This window comes from Nycticebus coucang, chromosome 8 (genome assembly GCF_027406575.1).
Source record: "Nycticebus coucang isolate mNycCou1 chromosome 8, mNycCou1.pri, whole genome shotgun sequence".
In the NCBI taxonomy this organism is placed as follows: domain Eukaryota; kingdom Metazoa; phylum Chordata; class Mammalia; order Primates; family Lorisidae; genus Nycticebus; species Nycticebus coucang.
In genome coordinates, this window is record NC_069787.1 from 98,042,844 (window position 1) to 98,066,898 (window position 24,055).

The following is a 24,055-nucleotide window of genomic DNA, read 5'->3' on the forward strand; positions in this document are numbered from 1 at the left end:
ATTATACTGTCTAAGGTTCTAGTTCTCAGCATGATAAGACTATAAACTCCAGGAAGGGAGAGTTTGTATCTTTCACTTTTTATATACTCCCAACTATCTCTAAGAGCACACAGAAAATACACTACAACTGATAAACTGAATTTGTCTTAACACTCAAATATGGTAGTGGTATGTAGCAAAGATATATCACAGATCAAAACTAGAAGGAAATTTAAGTTTGATATAAATCTAAATTTTATTGCTTCTTTTAGAACATTTAATGTCTGCAGCAGACTCTTCAAGTGAGAAATAGGTTAAAAAAAAGAAGCCCTTTTAGGTACTTAAAACCTGGTGATCAAAAAAAAAAAAAAAAACCTGGTGATCAAATTTGTATCAGTCTAATCTCAGATTAATACTTTGGAACTATTATTTAAAGCATTCTTGATGCTAAACGAAAGGCTGAAGTCAAATCTTAAAAGTACAATCCTATTACTATTTCTAATTCCTATTTAAAATTGAGAAGTATTTATTCTTTTAAAAAATACATTCTGCAAAAGGCTTTATTTTAACTTTACACTTGTCAAAGGATCTTTAATTTTGTATTCCTCTGTCTCATTGGCCCTAGCATTCTCTCTCTTCCCCACAGAATATATTTGTTACTTAGAAGCTCTAATTAAAACACAGAAGAGGAGCATGCTACCAACTGTAATCATATACTGAAGCTAAAATAGTACATCTAAGCAGTATTCATTCATCTGTTTTGTATTAAATATCACATGCTTTCAAAAAGAAAATATCTTTAAAAACATACCGATTCATTCTTCTTGCCCTTTCCAATACTTCAAACATGTGCTCTTGAAATAAATCAAGTCGCCGGTAGCGGTTATTTTCAACATTCTTCCTAATTATGTCAAAAGTAAGGGGTAGTTTGTTAGGAAAGTTGGGATCCACAGCAGGAATTTCTGCTAAGGAATCACTGTAGCATCTTCCCTCATCATCCTGATGACTCATGACTGACACAAAAAGATTATGGATAAGCTCTTGAATCAGCAAGGTCACATTTGGGACATGAGAGTCCTCATCTCCCTCTAGGTCTCTCCGAGTTTCAAGCAGGACTTTGTGTAGGACAAGGGCATCTTTGTAGATCAAAGATTCAGGCTCATTATATGTACAGGCATTATTAAACATCATGACGAAGTCCTCAACCATAGAGTCTACATCTTGGTACTTATTGGCCATCATGTGACTTCGAATTTTTTCCATGTCCATGGGCTTTTTAATGGTCAGATAGTAGTCAGGCAGCTCCGATCTGGAAGGAAGCCTCAGGAATATAGCACTGAGGCGGCGACCCCTCTTATCAGTATAGTTCTTTACAGCTTCATAGACTTCATTCAGTTTCTGCTGCATTGGAGTCATATATTTTGATTTTTTAGGAGAAATGCCACTCTTCCTACCTAAAAAAGAGATTTAATGTTAAAATAAAATAAATGAACCTAAATTTAAATGTAGTTGGTAGTAGTATAACCACAGGAAAGGGACCATTCCAAGTGATTAGCAGTAATTAGCATATCTTTAGTGAAATATAATTAAAAAAGACAGTAATTAGCATATCTTTAGTGAAATATAATTTTCAGATAAAAAAACTGGAAAAAATTTTAACTATTTTCAGTAATCATATATATATGTATATATATATATATATTTTTTTTTTTTTTGAGACAGAGTCTCACTTTGTTACCCTTAGTAGAGTGCCATAGCATCACAGCTCACAGCAATCTCAAACTCTTGGGGTCAAATGATCCTCTTGCCTCAGCCTCCTCAGTTGCTAGGACTACCGGTGACCCCCACAATGCCTGATTATTTTTAGAGACAGGGTCTCACTCTTGCTAAGCCTGATCTTGAACACTTGAGCTCAGGCAATCCACCCACCTCAGCCTCCCAGAGTGCTAGCATTATAGCCATGAGTCACTGCACCTGGCCAGTAATCGTTTTTGATAGGACAATAAGTACTGTTATTTAGCTGCAAATACGGTAGGATAAAGCAAATTAGTAACTATGTGAATTCTAATTCCATTAATTCTGGCATCTCTGAGAACTGAGATTTTCATCACTGAAGAAAAAGAAATACAGATGTCAAAACAAAGGATACTAAATAAAAACCCTGTAGCCTGAATCTCATTGAAATTATCAGTATAAACTTTCAGTGCACTTTATTTTTAAATATAAACACAATCATATACACAGAAATCTCCTAGCTCTGTCCACTGAAAATCCTGGAAATAATGACTAACTTAGCAGCAGTAAATACTAACTTCAAATACTAATATCAAAAAGTCCTGGCCTTTTAGTAAAAACATGAAAAGATTAAGGCTCTGTGACCTTTTAGAAAAAACATGAAAAGGTAAGGCTCTATGGCAAATGACAGATTCCCAGTCAGGTATATCTTAAAACACTAGTCAATAAACAACCTATTAATGACTTCTTACTGTGGTCATGTCAAAAGAACATAGGAACCAGCCTTAGACAACATGAGCATCAGTAAGGGCAATAATTGCAATGGGTTAAAACTCAGTAATACGTTCAGATCTAGTAGTTCTTAATTATAAAAAACAAACAAAAACTGGGTAAATATCGGCAGAAATAAGTAAATCAATGTGTTATTTTGAAACCCCTAAATAAAGGGGAAAAGAAAACAAAAATTACCAAGGTTTTATGCTTTTGAAAAAATAAGACAGACAAACTGTACCAACCAAGTATTGGATAAGGCAAAGTTTCTCTATATAGAAATACTCTAGGTAATAAATGAGTAAGGAATGACAAAATTTTTAAACTATCACTATTTTATATCCCCTTAATGAATTAAATGAGTGTCAATTCCTGTTAACAGAAAGACACAACCAGTAATATATGCCACCAAATGGAACACCGTATATCACCTACGAAATCAGTTTTTGTGCCAAAAGGATAAGACAGAGGATCAAAATTGAATCTGATCAAGGCTCTGGCTTTAACTATGAATTTATAGGAAATACACAGGACAGAGGAATATGTTAAAAAACATAGGGATGCATTACTGGGCATCTACCCAGAAGGAAAGAAATCCTTTTATCATAAGGACACTTGTACTAGACTGTTTATTGCAGCTCAATTTACAATCGCCAAAATGTGGAAACAGCTTAAATGCCCACCAACCCAGGAATGGATTAACAAGCTGTGGTATATGTATACCATGGAATACTATTCAGCCATTAAAAAAAATGGAGACTTTACATCCTTCGTATTAACCTGGATGGACGTGGAAGACATTATTCTTAGTAAAGCATCACAAGAATGGAGAAGCATGAATCCTATGTACTCAATTTTGATATGAGGACAATTAATGACAATTATGGTTATGGGGGGGAAACAGAAAGAGGGAAGGAGGGAGGTGGGTGGGGCCTTGGTGTGTGTCACACTTTATGGGGGCAAGACATGATTGCAAGAGGGACTTTACCTAACAATTGCAATCAGTGTAACCTGGCTTATTGTACCCTCAATGAATCCCCAACAATAAAAAAAAAAAAAACATAGGGTTGCAATTAGCAAAACCCAGACTATGGGAAACTATAGCACAAACCTAATTCCTTCAACAGATAAATGGTAAGACAGAGGGGAGCAAGCAATGGAGGGGAGTTTATAGATTAAAAGAAATACCAATCTTGAGGTGACGCCTGTGGCTCAGTGAGTGGGACACGGACCCCATATGCTGAGGGTGGCAGGTTCAAAGCCAGACTGCAACAAGAAAACCGCTGGGCGTTGTGGCAGGTGCCTGTAATCTTAGCTACTCAGAAGGCTGAGGCAAGAAAATCATCTAAGCCCAAGAGCTGGAGGTTGCTGTGAGCTGTGATGTCACAGCACTCAACCAAGGGCAACAGAATGAGACTGTCTTTAAAAAAAAGAAAAGAAAGAAATACCAATCTTGGCAGCACCCATAGCTCAGTGGGTAGGGCGCTAGCCACATACACCCAGGCTGGCGGGTTTGAACCCAGCCCAAACCAGCTAAACGACAATGACAACTGCAACAAAAAAATAGCTAGGCATTGTGGCAGGTGCTTGTAGTCCCAGCTACTTGGGAGGCTGAAGCAAAAGAATCACTTAAGCACGAGAGTTTGAGGTTGCTGTGAGCTTTGATGCCACAGCACTCTACCGAGGGCAACATAGTGACACTCAAAAAAGAAAAGAAATACCAATCAACTTCAGTGTGCAGACTTTATTTAGATTTCAGCCTCAACCCGGCATCACCTCAAGACAAGATGCAACATAAGTATAGAAAACCTCCTATCAAGTTTTCTCACCAAGTAAAACTTAATATAGTCAAGATTTTAAAGTTAACTTCTATTTGTAAGAAATAAGGAGGATAAAGGAAAAAAGTTAACTAACATCAGAAGGAAACCAACTGACTAGTCCAGAACTTGGGATACTATGAAGAAAGTGAATTGATTTCTCACTGAGTCAGTGATATAAGGAAAGAAAAGGGAAGAGACTGCTCTAGATTATGAATTCAAGAATGTAACAATCAAACGTATTATACAGAACTTAATTATTAGATGATGATTTAAAGAAACAAGTGTAAGAGAGAGAAAGAAGGAGGGAGGGGTGAGGGAAAGGAAGAGAAGAAGAGAGGGAAGGGGGGATGGGGTGGGGTCTTGGTGCGTGACACACCTTTTGGGGGCAAGACACAATTGTAAGAGGGACTTTACCTAACAAATGCAATCAGGGTAACCTGGTTTCTTGTACCCTCAATGAATCCCCAACAATAAAAAAAAAAAAAGAAAAGAAACAAATGTAAAACCACATTTGTGAGACAATCAATAGAACTCGAAAATCTGTCAGGTATTAGATAAAACCCAGAATCCCCACTAATTTTGTCAGGTAAGATAATGACTTCATAGCTATTTAAGAAAATGTCTGAATCTTTTAGAGATGCATATTGAACTATATACAAGTAAAATGACACAACTGGATTTGCTTAAAAATAATTTAGAAAAAAGAGGGGAATATAGGAAATAAGTATGGCACAATACTGATAAATACTAGATAACAGTTGTATACAAAAGGGTTCACTGGGCTATTCTTTACATTTGTATATGTTTGAAATTTTTTGCAAGAAAACACAGAGAAATAAAAAGGAAATTAACATTCAACATTAAAATTCCTTTTCCCTAGGCTGGGCATGGTGGCTCAGACCTGCAATCCTAGCTCTCTGGGAGGCTGAGGTGGGTGGATTGCTTCAGTTCAAGACCAGCCTGAGCCAGAGTGAGACTCCTGTCTCCAAAAATAGCTAGGCATTGTGGAGGGTGCCTGTAGTACCAGCTACTTGGGAAACTGAGACAAGAGAATTGCTTGAGCCCAAGAATTTGAGGTTGTTATAAGCTGTGACACCAGTGCACTCAAGTGAGGGTAACAAGTGAGACTCTTGTCTCAAAAAAAAAAAAAAAGGGCTCGGCACTTTTAGCTCAGTGGTTAGGGTGTGGGCCACATACTCTGGAGCTGGTGTATTAGAACCTGGTCCGGGCCTGCTAAACAACAATGACATCTATAACAAAAAAATAGCTGGGCTTTGTGGTGGTCATCTGTAGTCCTAGCTAATTGGTAGGCTGAGGCAAAAGAATTGCTTAAGCCCAAGAGTTTGAGGTTGCTGTGAGCTGAGACGCCATAGCACTATACCAAGGGTGACACAGGGAGACTCTGTCTCAAAGAAAAAAAAAATCCCTTTCCCTTTAACATGTAAAATATGTACGTGTAGATTTATATATGTGCATATGTATAATATATACATCAATGTGTATATATATGTAATACTGCACATCACATGTATAGCTAACACCTGTAATCCTAGCATTCTGGAAGTCTGTGGTGGGAGGATTGCTTGAGACCAAGAGTTTGAGACCAGCCTGAGCAAAATAGTGAGATCTGTCTCTTAAAAAAATAAAAAATAAGCTGGGTGTGGTGGTGCACACCTATAGTCTCAGGTGCTTGAGAAGCTGAGGCAGGAGAATCGTTTGAGCCCTAGAGTTGAAAGTTGCAGTGAGCTATAATGCCACTACATTTTAACAGGAGCAACAGAATGAGACCCTGACTCTAAAAATCCCATAAAATATATACATATATTACATACATACAGTTAGATAGCTATTGTTAAACTATCTATTGTTAGTCTCCTGATTCAACTTATGGAATCAATTCTAGTTTTAAAGGGTACTGGACCCCGGACGGTGCCTGTGGCTTATGGGTAGGTTGCCAGCCCCAGATACCGAGGGTGGTGGTTTCAAACCTGGCCCCGGCCAAACTGCAACAAAAAAATAGCAGGGCACTGTGGTGGGCGCCTGTAGTCCCAGCTACTCGGGAGGCTGAGCCAAGAGAATCGCCTAAGTCCAAGAGCTGGAGGTTGCTGTGAGCTGTAATGCCACAGCACTCTAAAGAGGGCGAAAAAAATAAGACTCTTGTCTCTTAAAAAAAAGGTTACTGGACTTTACAAACTAGAATGAAAGTTTTACATTTCTGCAAACCTTCTGCATACTTTTATAATTCCATTAAAAGCTAAATGTTTGAAAAAGGATTTGTCGCTTAGTACTAAATCAAACCTAATGCTACTATGAAATTTAGTTTACAGTCATTTTCACATAAAAAAGCAGATCTGAAAAGTGCCACCTATGCCTATACTCTTCAGTGTTCTAATTAGAAAAGGATGCTGGATTTTATTAAATGCTTTTTCTGCATCTATTGAGAGGATCATATGATCTTTATTTTTGCCTCTGTTAATGTGGTGGATAACGTTTATGGACTTGCGTATGTTAAACCAGCCTTGCATCCCTGGGATGAAACCTACTTGATCATGATGTATGACTTTTTTCATGGTAACCTGTAATCTATTGGCTAGGATTTTGTTGAGAATTTTTGCATCTATATTCGTGAGTGAGATTGGTCTGAAATTCTCCTTTTTATGACAAACCCACAGCTAATATTTTACTGAATGGAGTAAAACTGAAAGCTTTTCCTCTTAAAACTGGAACCAGACAAGGTTGTCCTCTGTCACCTTTACTATTCAACATAGTGCTGGATATTCTAGCCAATATAATTAGGCAAGACAAGGAAATAAAGGGAATCCAAATGGGAGCAGAGGAGGTCAAACTCTCCCTCTTTGCTGACGACATGATCTTATACTTAGAGAACCCCAAAGACTCAACCACAAGACTCCTAGAAGTCATCAAAAAATACAGTAATGTTTCAGGATATAAAATCAATGTCCACAAGTCAGTAGCCTTTGTATACGTCAATAACAGTGAAGATGAGAAGCTAATTAAGGACACAACTCCCTTCACCATAGTTTCAAAGAAAATGAAATACCTAGGAATATACCTAACGAAGGAGGTGAAGGAACTCTATAAAGAAAATTATGAAATCCTCAGAAAGGAAATAGCAGAGGATTTTAACAAATGGAAGAACACACCATGCTCATGGATGAGCAGAATCAACATTGTTAAAAGGTCTATACTTCCCAAAGCAATCTACCTATTCAATGCCATTCCTATCAAAATACCAACATCGTACTTTCAAGACTTGGAAAAAATGATTCTGCGTTTTGTATGGAACCGGAAAAAACCCCGTATAGCTAAGGCAGTTCTCTGTAACAAAAATAAAGCTGGGGGCATCAGCATACCAGATTTTAGTCTGTACTACAAAGCCATAGTGGTCAAGACAGCATGGTACTGGCATAAAAACAGAGACATAGACACTTGGAATCAAATAGAAAACCAAGAAATGAAACTAACATCTTACAACCACCTAATCTTCGATAAACCAAACAAGAACATACCTTGGGGGAAAGACTCCCTAGTCAATAAATGGTGTTGGGAGAACTGGATATCCACATGTGAAAAGACTGAAACTGGACCCACACCTTTCCCCACTCACAAAAATTGATTCAAGATGGATAAAGGACTTAAATTTAAGGCATGAAACAATAAAAATCCTCCAAGAAAGCATAGGAAAAACACTGGAAGATATTGGCCTGGGGAAAGACTTCATGAAGAAGAAGTTGCCATGGCAATTGCAACAACAAAAATAAACAAATGGGACTTCATTCAACTGAAAAGCTTCTGTACAGTCAAGGAGACAACAACCAAAGCAAAAAGACAACCTACACAATGGGAAAGGTAGTTGCATATTTTCAATCAGACAAAAGCTTGATAATTAGGATCTATAGAGAACTCAAATTAATCCACATGAAAAAAGCCAACAATCCCATATCTCAATGGGCAAGAGACATGAATAGAACCTTCTCTAAAGAAGAAGACGAATGGCTAACATATGAAAAAATGTTCATCATCCCTATATGTTAGAGAAATGCAAATCAAAACCACCCTGAGATACCATCTAACCCCAGTGAGAATGGCCCACATCACAAAATCTCAAAACTGCAGATGCTGGCGTGGACGTGCAGAGAAGGGAACACTTTTACACTGCTGGTGGGACTGCAAAGTAGTACAACCTTTCTGGAAGGAAGTATGGAGAAACCTCAAAGCATTCAAGCTAGACCTCCCATTTGATCCTGCAATCCCATTACTGGGCATCTACCCAGAAGGAAAGAAATCCTTTTATCATAAGGACACTTGTACTAGACTGTTTATTGCAGCTCAATTTACAATCGCCAAAATGTGGAAATAGCCTAAATGCCCACCAACCCAGGAATGGATTAACAAGCTGTGGTATATGTATACCATGGAATACTATTCAGCCATTAAAAAAAATGGAGACTTTACATCCTTTGTGTTAACCTGGATGGAAGTGGAAGACATTATTCTTAGTAAAGCATCACAAGAATGGAGAAGCATAAATCCTATGCACTCTATTTTGATATGAGGACAATTAATGACAATTAAGGTCATGGGGGGGGAGGAAAAGTAGAGAGAGGGAAGGAGGGAGAGGGGTGGGGCCTTGGTGTGTGCCACACCTTCTGGGGGCAAGACATGATTGCAAGAGGGACTTTACCTAACAAATGCAATCAGTATAACCTGGCTTATTATACCCTCAATGAATCTCCAACAATAAAAAAAGAAAAAGCAGATGTTTGTTTTCCTCCTTTTCAGCAAATATGGCTCTAAAGAGTATTTGATAAAATCACTAACATTTGCCTGATATTTATTTTATTTTTTAATATTTTGGTATTTATTTTACACATTTAAAATAAGACAGAAACTTCTTTAGTCCAATGGTATTAATTTTGTTGTCTTTTGCTCCCTCACAACTTTAATTTTGTTGTCTTTTGCTCCCTCACAACTTTTAATAGGACAATCATCCACAGACCACACTCAAATGACAGCTGAATATAGTACAGTAGCTGGCTATCTCTAACGTCTTAATTCTGTCCAGAAGGAACTACAGGAACTCACCTTTAATTCTTGTGAATTTACAAAACATTTACAAAATATCCACTACATTCCAGATAGTAAACAAAAACCTTTAATGTTCTACTCTGTCCCCCACATCTCATCACAGTTTAGCTACTTAAAATATAGTAAAAGACAGTGCTTGAGAAGAAGGAAGCGAGTCCATGCTGCTGTGCCAGTGAGTTCACATACATTCATTTAATTAAATACTTAATTTAATATTATTTCAGAAAACTGGTACCTTTCCTTGACAGACTAAACTGAGTAAGAAAAGAAAGTGTGATGCTGCCTTACTCAGCTTGAGTTTGGGAGAAGCCATGTCATCATCATCAGGCAGGGGCCCCAGCTCTTTCCTTTTATCCTTGAGTAGCTTCTCCAGGATATGAGCATCATTGTATACCTATTCAAAAAATATATTTAAAATTATTTTCATGAAATTTTTAATAAGGTCAATATGTATCCATAAATAAGTTTTTTTTTTTTTTTTGAAACAGAGTCTTACTATGTGTGGCATCACAGTTCACAGCAACCTCAAACTCTTGGGCTTAAGCGATTCTCTTGCCTCAGCCTCCCAAGTAGCTGGGACTACAGGCACCCACCACAATGCCCAGCTATTTTTTTTGTTGCAGTTATCACTGTTGTTTAGGGGTCCAGGCTGGATTCAAACCTGCCAGCCTCAGTGTATGTGGCTGGCACTATAACCACTGTACTACAGGCGCCAAGCCCATAAAGAAGTTTTTAAAATATGTATCTACATGAAGTTTTTAGAAGAGTTGGGAATGCTACAGAGTAATAAAATCACTGTTTCTGTAGGGAAAGCCTAGGCTTAAATTGGATTTTTAAGTTTTATCGGTGATTATAATGTGCAGATAAGCATACTAATGTCTGAGTACTAAAGTAGAATCACTGCAGGTATTAATGAAGTCCTGAAACACATTTACAAGAATTGTTTTCCTCATATTCATACCTTTTCCAATGAATCTTTAAAGTAGAACACTTAGCCCAATGGGAATTAGAGATTAAAAATACCTGATAATTGGAGAGCAACATTGTTAAATCCCAAATCTGAGTACACGGTCTAGAATCTGATCCATAGAAAAACAATGCCTGTGGAAAGATTTCTCTCTGAAGACAGAACAAAGGGTGGTAATATGTAGCCAAGAACAAGGTTATTCACCTAATGGCTTACCTCCAGAGCTGGCTCTTCCTACCTCCCCAGCAGATGTAGCAGAGGCTACATCCTCCCTTGACAGCCCACCAGAGCAGAGGGGATGAGGGAATAAGTGACCTTTCTTCTTTGGTCACCTATTTTATTTATATTTAATTATTTTATTTTATTAATTAATTTATATTTTATTTTATATTTTTGAGACAGAGTCTAGCTCTGTCACCCAGACTAGAGTGCAGTGTCATCATAGCGCACTACAACCTCAGACTCCTGGGTTCAAGCGATAGACCTCCCTCAGCTTCCGAATAGCTGGGACTACAGGTGTGCACCACCATCTTTTTTTTTTTTTTTGTACAGATGGGTTCTTGCTCTTGCTCAGGCTGGTCTCAAACTTCTGGCCTCAAGCAATCCTCCCACCACTCCCTCCCAGAGTGCTAGGATTATAGGCAGGAGCCAGTGCACCTGGCCTGGCCACTCTTTTAAAGGTAGCTTTTCTTCTCTAACAGTGACAGACAAGTGGTACATTACGCAGTGATACTGAGGATAGAGTAAACCCCTATGATAGAGAGAACCACTTCTTTGATCTGTAAGTATCCTCAGTGCATAAGAAGAAAAAAAAATAATTTGAAAATGTTATTTTATTTTGGAGAGATTTAAAGTGGATAAAAGATAGAAAATAAAGGAAATATCAAAGAAGGAAGATTGTATTTTAGCTATATAGATACAGAACTAAAAATCAAGATGCTTTGGGCAGTGCCTGAGGCTGGCAGGTTTGAAATGGGCTGGGACAGCTATAAAACAACAATGACAACTACAACAAAAAAATAGCCAGGAGCTGCAGCAGGCATCTATAGTCCTAGCTATTTGGGAGGCTGAGGCAAGAGAATTGCTTAAGCCCAACAGTTTGAGGTTGCTGTGAGCTGTGATGTCATGGCACTCTACCCAGGGCAACAGCTTGAGACTCTGTCTCAAAAAAAAAAAAAAGAAAAATCAAGATGCTGCATACCAAAATTAATTAAATCAATTATTTAGAGGTATTTATGGGAATATCATACTGATTCTTACATAATTATACCATTTTATGAACCATCTTTGGAGAATTATGGGCTATGGAGAATAGCAATAATGATGATGATGAAGATTTTAACACTACTGGCTTTCCTTTCGGTGCTTATCAGTACTGTGTTAGATGTTCCCTACACATTATCGCTTTTAAATCTTACAACAACCATGATGCAAGTACTACTATTACTCGTAATTTACAGATGAGGAAAACTGGTGATCAGGAAGAATAAGTTACTCACACAGGGATGGGCACAGTGAAATTCAAATTTAGGATGTTAGATTACAAATTGTGAACTTTTAGTCTTTATATTGTACTGATTTTAAACAATTAAGAAACAACAAAGTTATTAACTTAGTTACCAAGAATTATTATTTAAATTAGGCCTCTCAAGCTGCTTCCTTGAAATGCACTGTTCTATCACCTCCATCACCTCCTAAACGAAAAAGTGCCTATTTCAAAACCTCCAGCCCTCCTTACCTGGGAGCCCTCCTCATTGTAGTGCCTAGCATTGCGGAACATTAGCTTCATATCTTCTATCATTCCCTCTTCACCTGCATATTTGTCATTGCGGATGTTATGCTCAATTATTTTCAAGTCCATTGGCTCCAAGATGATTTTATAATAATCAGGATAGTCCTTTTTGGATGGTTTAACCATAAATAGATCACAAAGTCTTCTGCCTGAACCTGGCTCTCGAGCTTCAAGAACAACATTGAATAAGATTTTCATTCGCTGCTTTCTTATGTTCTTTTTACTGTTGAAGGAGGAGGCAGAAAAGGGGAAAAATGAGAACTTTCTTTATGCAAAGATGAACATGAAATGAAACAGATTAATCTTGTAGGCTGGTGCTTCATAATGATTACAGTTTATTGACTACAAATACCACAAACACAGTAAACATGATGGACACTAAAAGTAAATATTAGGAAAATTTCCAAAACAGTTAAAACATGGTGACCCTGGCAGGAGCAGCCAGTCAATACCAGATAAACCTGTTTAGAATATCTTATGGAATGCAATATTTGAAAAAAGATCTTGCCTGACATTGAAAGAAAATGAAATCCTATGATCAAATGAAAGAAATTTTTTGTTAAAAAGAATAGAACAAAAGCGTAAGAAAATTAGTGATTCCTTATTATTATTACTATCCTCACTTTCAATCACAAAAAACAAAAACAAAACAAAACAAAAAGCCCAGAACAAAAAAACGTAACAAAGATAGGTGTTTCCCCCACTGCTAAATCTGACTGGTTAAAAAAAAAAAAAAGAACAATCAACAAAGGTAAGTATTCCATCTCTTAAGACAACTACACCTAAAAAAAAAAAAACAAAGACTACTCCTGAACACTTCTATATTTTGGTTCCCAGAAAACAAAAGGCAACTGTCTGCCAGACTAGGTGTCTCCATGGTGGGTATGTGGTACAAGTCATTCTTACATTGATCCTGTCAGGATCAATCCCTGCTTCCTCCCTCCATCAGTATTATTCCACAATCCCAACCCAAATAATAACTGTGGTTCAACTGAGTTCTCTAGAGTAAATTTTCATACTTGAGTATGAATCCCTGCCTTGTTCTCCAGATTCCCCAAGTGAAATTGATGTGGAGAAATTACTGTGAGTGGTATGGAATAAAGTACAAAGGACCATAAATTAAAACCAGAATTCAAAAGGGGTCCAAGACAGCAGAGAGTCTTGTCCCCTAAATGTTGAAAAAAGTGGCTCAGAGAGGCTAAATGACTTGCCCAAGGTGAGCTGCCCAGTAACTGTTTAGAAGAGACAATCTTCAGAAAAGTCTGCTGGTTAACTGTTCTTATGTCAAGGAAACACGTAGGTAATTAACAAGAAAGACTTATGTTTCATTCATTCATTCATTCATTTATTTATTTATTTTCTAGAGACAAGAGTCTCACTTTTGTCACCCTTGGTAGAGTGCAGTGGCATCACAGCTCACAGCAACCTCTAGTTCTTGGGCTTAGGTGATTCTCTTGCCTCAGCCTCCCAAGTAGCTGGAACTACAGGTGCCCACCACAACGCCCGGCTATTTTTTTGTTGCAGTTTGGCTGGGGCCGGGGTTTGAACCCACCACCCTTGGTATACAAGACTGGCGCCCTACTCACTGAGCCACAGGCGCCGCCCAAATTACTTATGTTTTAATTTTTTTCAACAAACCTTTACTAAGATCCAATAATCTACTAAGATCAACTTTTGGTATTTGTGGGGGACTGGTTGCAGAACCTCCTGCAGATACTAAAATCTGCAGATACCTAAGTCTCTGATATAAAATAGCATGGTACTAGTTGGGCGCTCTGGCTCACTCCTGTAATCCTAGCGCTGAGGCGGATGGGTAGCTTGAGCTTAGGAGTTCGAGACCAAACTGATCAAGAGCAAGACCCCCCCCCCTACTAAAAATAGCAAAACTGAGGCAAGAGGATGGCTTGAGTTCAAGAGTTGGAGGTTGTGAGCTACGATGCCACAGCACCCTACCCAGGGCGATAGCTTGAGATTCTGTCTCAAAAAAAGCGCAGTATTTGTATATAACCTAGGCACATTCTTTGGTATACTATATTATTTATTTATTTTAGAGTCAGGGTCTTGCTCTGTCACACAGGCTGGAGTACAGTGGCTCAATCGCAGTTCACTCTAACTTCACACTCCTGGGGCTCAAGCCATCCTCCTGCCTCAGCTTCCTGAGTAGTTGGTACTACAGGCACATACCACGACGAGCGACTTTTTTTTTTTTTCTTTTTAAGAGATGGGGTGTTCTTATTGTTGTCACACTCCTGGCCATTCTTCACCTCAGCCTCACAGAGTATTAGGATTACAAGGTGAGCCACCACACCTAGCCTCAGTACTGTCAACTGGCCTTAGTCTTTAGTATATTAAATATTTGTTAGATGATGGCAATCTCAGGGGAATTTCATATCCTAGTAGAAACTCTCTCTCCAAAGAGGCATCCTGGGGCAATGATGTGAGAGGAAAAGTTCTTTTATTCTAAGTCTTTACCAAGTGGGTAGTAGAAAGGAAGCTAAGGCAAAACTCCAATACCACAGAGCTGCACATCTGGGCAGAGATTAGAACTCAGATGACTTTAACCTTTGGGAAGTCTCTAAGGGAACATTTCAAAATCTGAAGTAAGATACTATTTAAGTCTCATATGTGAGGGTTTTTTTTTCTTTTTTTTTTTGAGATAGAGTCTCAGTCACCCTGGGGTTGAATGCCATGGCTTTATAGCTCACAGCAACCTCAAACTCTTGGGCTCAAGTGATCTTCCTGCCTCAGCCTCCCAAGTAGCTGGGATTACAGGCTCCCATCATAATGTATGGCTATTTTTTTTTTTTTTTTTGAGACAGAGCCTTAAACTGTCACCCTAGGTAGAGGGCCGTGACATCACAGCTCACAGCAACCTCCAACTCCTGGGCTCAAGAGATTCTCCTGCCTCTGCCTTCCACGTAGCTGGGACTACAGGTGCCTGCCACAACGCCTGGCTATTTTTTGGTTGCAGCCGTTATTGTTGTTTGGCGGGCCCAGGCTGGATTTGAACCTACCAGCTCAGGTGTATGTGGCTTGGCACTTTAGCCGCTTGAGCCACAGGCACCGGCTATTTTTAAAGATGGTGTCTAGCTCTTGCTCAGGCTGGTTTCGAATTGTGAGGTCAAGCAATCTGCCCTCCTCAGCTTCTACAGTGTGTGAGGTTGACTTTAAAAGAGCAACCCAACAATTCAATTTTGAAGCTCTAAACTTAAAAGATCTCTTTGATAATCTAGTCAGAATGAAATCAGTCCAAGCTGGCTCACACTTGTAATCCTAGCAGTTTGGAGGTCGACGCAGGTGGACTGTCTGACCTCAGGAATTCCAGGCCAGCTTGAGCAAGACTGAGACCCCATCTCTAAAAATAGACAGGCCTTGTGGATGGCACCTATAGTCCCAGCTACTTGGGAGGCTGAGGCAAGAGGATCACTTGAGCCCAAGAGTTTGAGTTTGCTATGAGATGCCACAGCACTCTACCAAGGGTGACAAAGTAAGACTCTGTCTCAAAAAAAAAAAGAAAAAAAAAGTGACACCAGTCCTCATTACAGGAATTTCAAACAGTATAACAGTTCAGCTAAGGCCCCGACCTGGACAAGGAAGAGATCAGCCCCATTCCCTTTTGAGTTCCAGAAAACGACTCTCAATTATCATTAGGATTTCCTGTATGAAACTACAAATACTCTCATTTGGGAGTGAATCTAAGGAGAAATTTTATGAGATTTTTAAAGAAGAGGGAAAGTTAGCTTGGCACCCATAGCTCAGTGAATAGGGCGCTGGCCACATACACGGTGGCTGGCAGGTTGGAGCCTGACCTGGGCCTGCTAAACAACAATGACAACTACAACCAAAAAATAGCCGGGCATTGTGGTAGGTGCCTGTAGTCCTAGCTACTTGGGAGGCTGAAGCAAGAGAACTGGTTAAGCCCAAGAGTTTGAGGTTGCTGTGAGCTATGACGTCACTGTACTCTACCGAGGGCAACATAACAAGACTGTCTCAAAAAATAAATAAATAAATAAATAAAATAAAAGAGGGAAAGTGTTTAACTTAATTTTGCCAACGATGTAAAGAACAGAAAGTGGTCCATTATTCCAACACCAATAATATACTTGGCAGCTTTGAGTGGGCCATACCCAGCAAGTGAAATAAAAAACTGCTCTAATCTAATAACAGAAATGTATAATTTTGCACTCTATTACAAGTAGTATCCTTTCTCCATTTTATCATTTGCTCCTTCAGAGAGTAATGTGTAATTGATTTCCAACTTCAAAGGCAAGCAAAACTTGTATTACTAAGTCACTTATGATGTTCTCTGAACCAATCCAGCTTTGTCATTTTGTTTATATCTTTCCAGATCCTCCCTGGCCCATAATTTTTCTTTCTTTCTTTTCTTTTTTTTTTTCATTTTTTGAGACAGGAATTCCCTTTTTTGCCTGAGCTACAGTGCAGGGGCAACCTCATAGTTCACTGCAACCTCAAACTCCTGGGCTTACATGATCTTGCCTTAGCCTACCAAGCAGCTGGGACTACAAGGGTGTGTCACCATGTCTGGCTGATTTTTCTATTTTTTGTAGAGACAGGGTTTCCCAATTACCCAGGCTGGTCTCAAATGTTTGGCTTCAAGCAATCATCAGCAATCATCTTGCCTCAGCCTTCCAAAGTGCTAGGATTATAGGCATGAGCCACTATGCCCAGCCCAACCCAGGCTCATTAATTTTAACCTGGCTGCCAGATAAAACTCAAGAGTTAAACTTCATACTCATTTATAATAACTTTATTAGCTTGAGTGGCTGGTAAGTTTGCTTTATCTTTTTCCAATATGGATCCTAAGCCTTGTTATATCCATGACTTCTGAAAGCTTCAAACACTATATGAAAGGAGATACACTCTCCATTATAAACACATAGCCACTACAGTCTTCCCCTACTTGAAACTTTCTGGTTACTATTTTCATTGTCATTTTGCTTTTCAGATTCTCCTTACAATCTTGCCATGCATCCTACTTCTCCTCCTTTAAACCATTAACTATAAACAGTTTGTTTACTCGTCTCTATTTCTGGAAAGGTGCATGTAATTAAAACCCAGATCTTGTGACTAGCATAATCATTATCCTTTTTTAAATCAGCACCTTTGAACACCCTAAAGTAAATTATAACTTCAGGGAGTTCAAAACCAGGCCTGTTAATCATTGTGTACTGAATAGGTCAGACTTATGGGGGACAATAGTTCAGAGCACAGACATTGCTATAATAAATACAACTTTAGAAATTTTATAGGAGATGGGTCATAGAGTCCTATGCTAACAAAATAAGTCTATAATAGCAATTTTCCAGCATGAGAAACATGAGAGTCAAATGTATTGAAAAATGGGTGCTTTATCTAATTTGCACAAAGATCACAAGCTAGTAGAGGTGAGTCTCTGATTTTTCAAGCCCATCACCACCACCAAACTCCAGAACCCAACCCAGTCTGGAATCACAGTCATCTTTTGCTCCCTTTATCTATTACAAGTTCTAGAAGACTTCTACAGCTCTTCTAGATGTGATTTTCCTTTCAGTTTTTCATGTCAGTGTTAGTCCTGGCCTTCACACTTTGTGGCTGGCCATTTTCTCAAATGCCCTTATTATTTTTCCTCCAAAGCTACTATTTATTATACATATGCATTTGCATATATACACCACAAAATAGCTAATACTTCGATCAGTGCTAAACACTGTGCACCCTCATTTAATCATCAATAGGTACAATTATATCGCTTCTCGGCCTTTTGGCTAAGATCAAGTGTAATAGGTACAATTATTACCCCAACTTTGCAGATGTAAAAATTGAGGCTTAGAGACATCAAATGAATAACTAAGGACATAAAGTGAATAATCAGAACAGACATCTGAATCAGCTAATAGTTACTATGCTGCTTTTATTATGTTCTTTCCCTTCCCAAATGTTGCTACTTATCTGGGGCCTCTTTAAAGTCAATCCTGTTCATATGCTGCCAGGTCTCCCAGCATTTAGCTCTCTGGCCTTAGAGCTTCAGAGGTACTTGCTAATTAAGCTAAGTAAACATAAAATTTCTTTCTTTTACAAGGTTTGCTATATTTCATTTTCAAATCTTTAAAAATTAAAACTTTTTCATTCATTTTTTTCTAATGAGTCTTCCCAGAATAGTAACATCTGACTAAAAGGAAAATGAAATCTACTGAATCCTGATGTCAATAGGCACTACCCTTCCAGAAAATAATCAGAGCTACCTTTACCTGAATACTCACTGCATCCAGTACTAAAGGCTTTACATTAATACCAAATGCATTCTTATAGCAATTGTATGTAGGTATTATCATCAAATCCTTTTTCAGACGAAGCTGAAATGAAGCTTAGATCACACAGCTGGAATTTGAACTTGGGCAATTAGGCTCTAAAGCTTGGGGTTTATAACACTATCTCATGATGCCACCAATTGCTATTTCTGTTAACACCTAGAGTTACTGCCATACACTATGAATGATATGAAAGGATACCATCCGTTGTCTTTTTCCTAAATCTACCATCTAGAAACATTTTCTTAAGGAAAATATTAGGAAGATGACAGTGATAACATAATTTTACAGAGTGGATTACATATGATAGCAATAGATAGGTAACTTTAAGACTCTTATCTTTCAAGTAAAAGCATGGTGGGGGGAAATAATCTTTCCTATAGTTATCTGGACAATCACGCAACATTTCCATACAACTACATAGTTGTGAACCTTATGCAATTATTTTATTACATTGCTTTCATATAATTTCATTTCTTTTTAAACTGCCTTTTCCCCTGGCCAATAAGATCCTGGCAGGTAGAAGAGATGACTCAATAGTCTCCTTTATAATCTGTTAATAGCAGACTCTAATGTTCTATAAGCAACTGATACTATGAACATCAGATGGCAAATATGAAAACAAAAACACTATACAATCATTACAAGCACTACGACATGGCAACTCATAAGTTGTTTTTAAAATTGTAAGTACATGCAAAAGAATGGATTTAAAAACAAAAAAAAAAAGACATGGACAAGATTAGAGACTAAGGAAATGTATCCATGCTGGTGAAACACTAACCCAGTGCATAGGTGATGACATGCATTGACATCACTTGGATTGTCAATGTTGATTTTGATCCCTCCACCTCCCTCAATGAGTAAAAGATGTCCTGGTCACTAGCAATGCTACTTTCTACCTTTTGCTACAGAATATAGCCACATGATTGGTGAGGGGGTTTTCTGCCTCTGGCAAAGCCACAAAAAATTAAGGCTACTCCTGAGCATATCTAGATTAACTACTTCTGAATTTATTTTACTAACTAGACTTCTCAACTGTGTTGCTTTCTTTATTCATAACATAAACTGGCACCCAAACAAAGACTTTTTTCACATGCTTAAGGCTTTACTTTTCACCTAATCATTACTGATCATGCCATAGAAAAGTTGTACTTTTAAAAGAATGTTTATGCATAAAAAAGGACTGCACACCTGGATAGCCTCCTGAGACCCAACATCTCACTGTCATGAGTGTTCCTGGGAAAGCAGAAACAAACATTACATGTGAAGAGAAACAAAACAAGCAACATTGGAGGGTATAAACCAAATATGGTTTAATCCCAAGGCTAGAAGATAATAATACTTGGAACATTTCAACACAGAAGACAGAAGGTGGATTTTGGGGTAAAGGGGTGAGGGAAAGGAATGTACTCCCAGAATGTAAAGAACAAACCCACATTCAATTTTTCTCACACTCTTTGATATTAAAAAATAAGGCCAAGGTAGAACCATACATAATACTTAGGAGTCAAGTTGTACTTGGAAAACTTGGCTCTGATTTCTATGGCCAAGCTTAGTTTAACTATCTAGGCTACTGTTTGCCTGACTTCTGGAGAAGTCTATTTCTTAATGGAGTCTATTTCTTCCTACAAGGCTCATCATGTTATTTTCTTTGTCATAGTCCAAAGTACACAACTTAATTCTCTTCATCTTTTAACATCCACACATGTCTGCATTTCAAACTCAGGTTTGTTCTTTTATTACTTTAGCAGATGGTTCTTGTTTGTGTTTATCTCTTCACTGTATAAAATACTTCCTGGGAAAACTGTTCATGAAGACTTTTTGATTGAAGTGGAATTTTATTATTTTAAGAACATAAAGCTTAGTTTTCTTTTTTACAGAAGGTTTCAGGGCTATAACTTCCATTTAATCTATTTGAGTGTCCCACAAACTACAAGCCACAGAGATATATAATTTTTAAGGATCTGGCCTGGGCTAATGCTTCCTTGGAACTATTTTCTTAACAATTAATTTAAGATCTCTCTTTTCATCCAGTGTTGGCACTAATTGTACCATCACTTTTGCCTCCATTACCTTCTTTTGCCTGAGAAGTTTTAATCTTTGGTGACTGATCTGGAAAACACAGGTGATGCTGTAGTAGAGTTATATAATTATACTCAAAGATGTTCTTGATTTGATGTCTTTGATCTGGTTTCATACTTTTCCTCCGTTGTCCCTGGTATAACAAGGAATTAAGAACTTGGAAGGATGAAATTCATAGGCCAGTAATGGAGGAAACTCACACCTCAGAGTACACCAATCAATTTAATTAACCATAGCAAAGATATTTGCAAAGTTAAACAAGTCTCCCAAAAACTATTTATATGAGGGAAAGACAGGATAGCTTCTCTTTTCTAAACAACTTTTTAAAATCTTCTGATCTCAGTGGAACTCTTAATGCATATACAGAACTGTCAACAGTTACTAATCACTTCATTTAAATTTGAATCTGTCAAGCCCTGCTATTAGTGATTAGCTTATTCCTTGTTTATTTAAGGTACCCTCCCTGGATTGACTGTTGCTGCAAAGATGGTAAGATAGTTACACTTGAGGAAGAATAGAGTGTTCCTCAACGATCAGGCCAGAGAAACTCCATGTGAGAGAAGTAGACAAATGAGATGGTCTTGCATGATTCCTTACAGGAACTAAACTTCAGAATTTCACAGTAAGATCCTCTTCCATAATACCCGGGAGAGGAAGAAAGAGTAAGGGAAATTGAGAGAAAGGGTAGAGAGGAAAAACCCCCAAACATCTAGTTGAACATTTCCTGAGCTATAAGAAGTTATAATTTGGTATTTAACAATCTGATAGTCTTAAAATGGCAAATAAAGATCAGGTTAACAAAAAAGGAGTTCAGGGTAATGATTACTTCACTGAGCTGTAGTATAGAAAATTTCTCCTTACCTTTCTTAATTCACATTTCATCTTTGTAATTCACCATGTAGAAATTACCTAAATTAGATTAAGTGGCACTCTTCAAATGCCACATTAAAAAAATAACCTGGATGGCAAAAAGAATGACATGTTTTGCCAAGCTACATATGTAGTGGTCATTTCAACTGTGTTATCTAAAAGCAATACGATATTTACACAAAAAAAGTTAATCATCCAATTTACAAATCAATTCTAAAAGAAGACATCAAATATTTAAAGCTTATAACAGAATTCATACTTGATAGTTTTAAAAAAGTCATTTTTCTGCACTTATCTAAAACAATATAAATAGGAACTGAGATATCTCTAGTCCTGAGAAAAGTATTTACCTTTTTCTCTTGGCACTACCCGTATCAGAGGTGGCTGAAGAGATCATGCTATCTCCATCCTCGATGTCGTCTCTCCTGGCAAGCTCTTTCTTCTTTGCCTAAAACAGAGCAGATCCCAGGAGTCAAGTTCACTCTGCTGAATGCTCCTAAGAATATATCAATGTTAAAGAGCTAGATATATCCAATTTACTCAGAAAGGTACAGATACATACAGGATGCATACATACAAAATTAAAGAGTCATTAAACATTTTCTTTTGTAGAGACGGAGTCTCACTTTGTTGCCCTCGGTAGAGTGCTGTGGTGTCACACTGCTCACAGCAACCTCCAACTCCTGGGCTTAGGTGATTCTCCTGCCTCAGCCTCCCGAGTAGCTAGGACTACAGGCGCCTGCCACGATACCCGGCTAGAGTTATTAAACATTTTCGATAATCTAATTTAACAAAAGCCTGCATAACAAAGACATAGTTTAAAAAAGTGGATCCAGGGCAGCGCTGTGGCTCAAAGGAATAGGGTGCCGGCCCCATATACCAAAGGTGGTGGGTTCAAACCCAGCCCTGGCCAGAAACTGCATAAAAAAATAAAAAAGTGGATCTAGATTGTTGAGGAATTGATGTTAGCCAGAGCTTTTAAGACCATAAAGGGTACTGAGTGGTTGAAAGCACAGAGGGAAGTTGTAGGGGCATCCTGCTCAGGTGGCCAAATTTAAGTAAAACCAACTCAAAGAGGGCTATTTGGTACTCCTGATTTCTAAAGAGCAGCGTAATTAAGAATCAAGTTTAGGGTGGCACCTGTGATTCAGTGAGTAGGGTGCTGGCCCCATATACCGAAGAATCAAGTTTAGGGTGGCACCTGTGACTCAGTGAGCAGGGTGCTGGCCCCACATACCAAGGATGGAGGGTTCGAACGCAGCCCGGCCAAAGTGCAAAAAAAAAAAAAAAAAACAAAAAAAAAATAGCCAGGTGTTGTGGTGGGCGCCTGTCGTCCCAGCTACTCGGGAGGCTGAGGCAAGAAAATCACCTAAGCCCAAGAGCTTGAGGTTGCTGTGGGCTGTGATGCTGCAGCACTCTACAGAGGGTGATAAAATGAGACTCTGTCTCTAAAAAAAAAAAAGAATCAAGTTTAACGGGAAAGGTGAAAGAAGATCTACTTTCAACACATTCATTTTTAAAGACCTTCTGCCAAATGTAGCTGAAAATCTAAGCACAGCAGGCTTAAGGAATATATACATGCAGAGTACTGAAAAGGTAATATCTGAAAGTTATAGCACTAAGGATCACAGTGTTGATCATACAAAATGAAGATTCTATAGGTGATCTAAAATTGCCTTTGTCGCTTCTTTGCTCTGAGATTGCCTTTCCAGAAAGATTCCATCAAAACTGTCACACAGACCTAATTTCTACTTCACATCTACTTTTTTGTCTTAAAACCCCTAAATGACCCATGACTCAGATGCCCTCTGAGGGGTTTTCTTAGAGAGGATCTGTTACACTCATGAACACTATACAATGATTAATTAGGTTTCAGAGGTCATTTCTCATAGGACTGGTCCCACTTTAACGGAAACAAAGTCTAAAACCAAAGGAGTAAAACCGAAATGATGGAATATCATCTGTGATAAGAGGGTAACTTTCTGAGAATCTTAAAATTACCTTCCAAAGACAAATCCCTGCTTCCTCTTCTCAGAAAGCTAACCCTGCCTAAATTAATATTTTTACTCTATATTACCCTGACAACTCTAAAAAATATATTCAGCAGTACTTATGGTTGAAATGAATGATGTGGTATTGCTGGTGGAGGGGTAGAGGAGGTATCACATATCTTAAAAAATATACTCAAAACATAAAATTATTTTAATCATATATATATATCAAATTAGCAAAACTAAGAGATCATACCTGCATAACTTGCTGTAATTTTAGAACTCTCTTGTAGATGGCTGAATTTGGAACATTATAGCGTTTGGCATTTTCAAACATCAAATTCAGATCACACTCCAAATGATCTAAAGTTTCATATTCTTGGTTCTTTAGCTTTGTTCTGTGAAAGACAGAGGCTAAAATTTTCCATTACGAAAATTATAAAACATTCTTCCTGAAAGTCCAATGCAAAAACCTTGTTGAGCATTAGATGGTATCTTTACTAGTGATACTTAGTAGAAACTTCAAAATGACTTTGAAGATAAAAGTACCATTACATTTAAGCAATATGATAGTTTACTTAAAAAATCAAAAGAATAAGTGAAAACACTATAAGAAGTAATATAAGTCC

General features: G+C 38.0%; 1 protein-coding gene across 12 annotated transcripts in view; it reads right to left on the reverse strand.

Moving 5' to 3' along the window:
• PBRM1 (polybromo 1) overlaps window positions 1-24,055 on the reverse strand; it is a 159,820-nt gene that overhangs the window by 75,189 nt on the left and 60,576 nt on the right. For 7 of the 12 annotated variants that reach the window (XM_053600122.1, XM_053600127.1, XM_053600126.1 and 4 more), the window contains 6 exons: window positions 23,683-23,824; window positions 21,786-21,883; window positions 19,675-19,719; window positions 12,119-12,395; window positions 9,702-9,807; window positions 791-1,433 (listed from right to left, as the gene is read on the reverse strand). In XM_053600122.1, the coding sequence (XP_053456097.1) occupies window positions 791-1,433; window positions 9,702-9,807; window positions 12,119-12,395; window positions 19,675-19,719; window positions 21,786-21,883; window positions 23,683-23,824 (1,311 nt within the window). The remainder of the gene's footprint in view (window positions 1-790; window positions 1,434-9,701; window positions 9,808-12,118; window positions 12,396-19,674; window positions 19,720-21,785; window positions 21,884-23,682; window positions 23,825-24,055) is intronic. The other 5 variants (XM_053600130.1, XM_053600129.1, XM_053600128.1 and 2 more) reach the window with 1 other exon arrangement.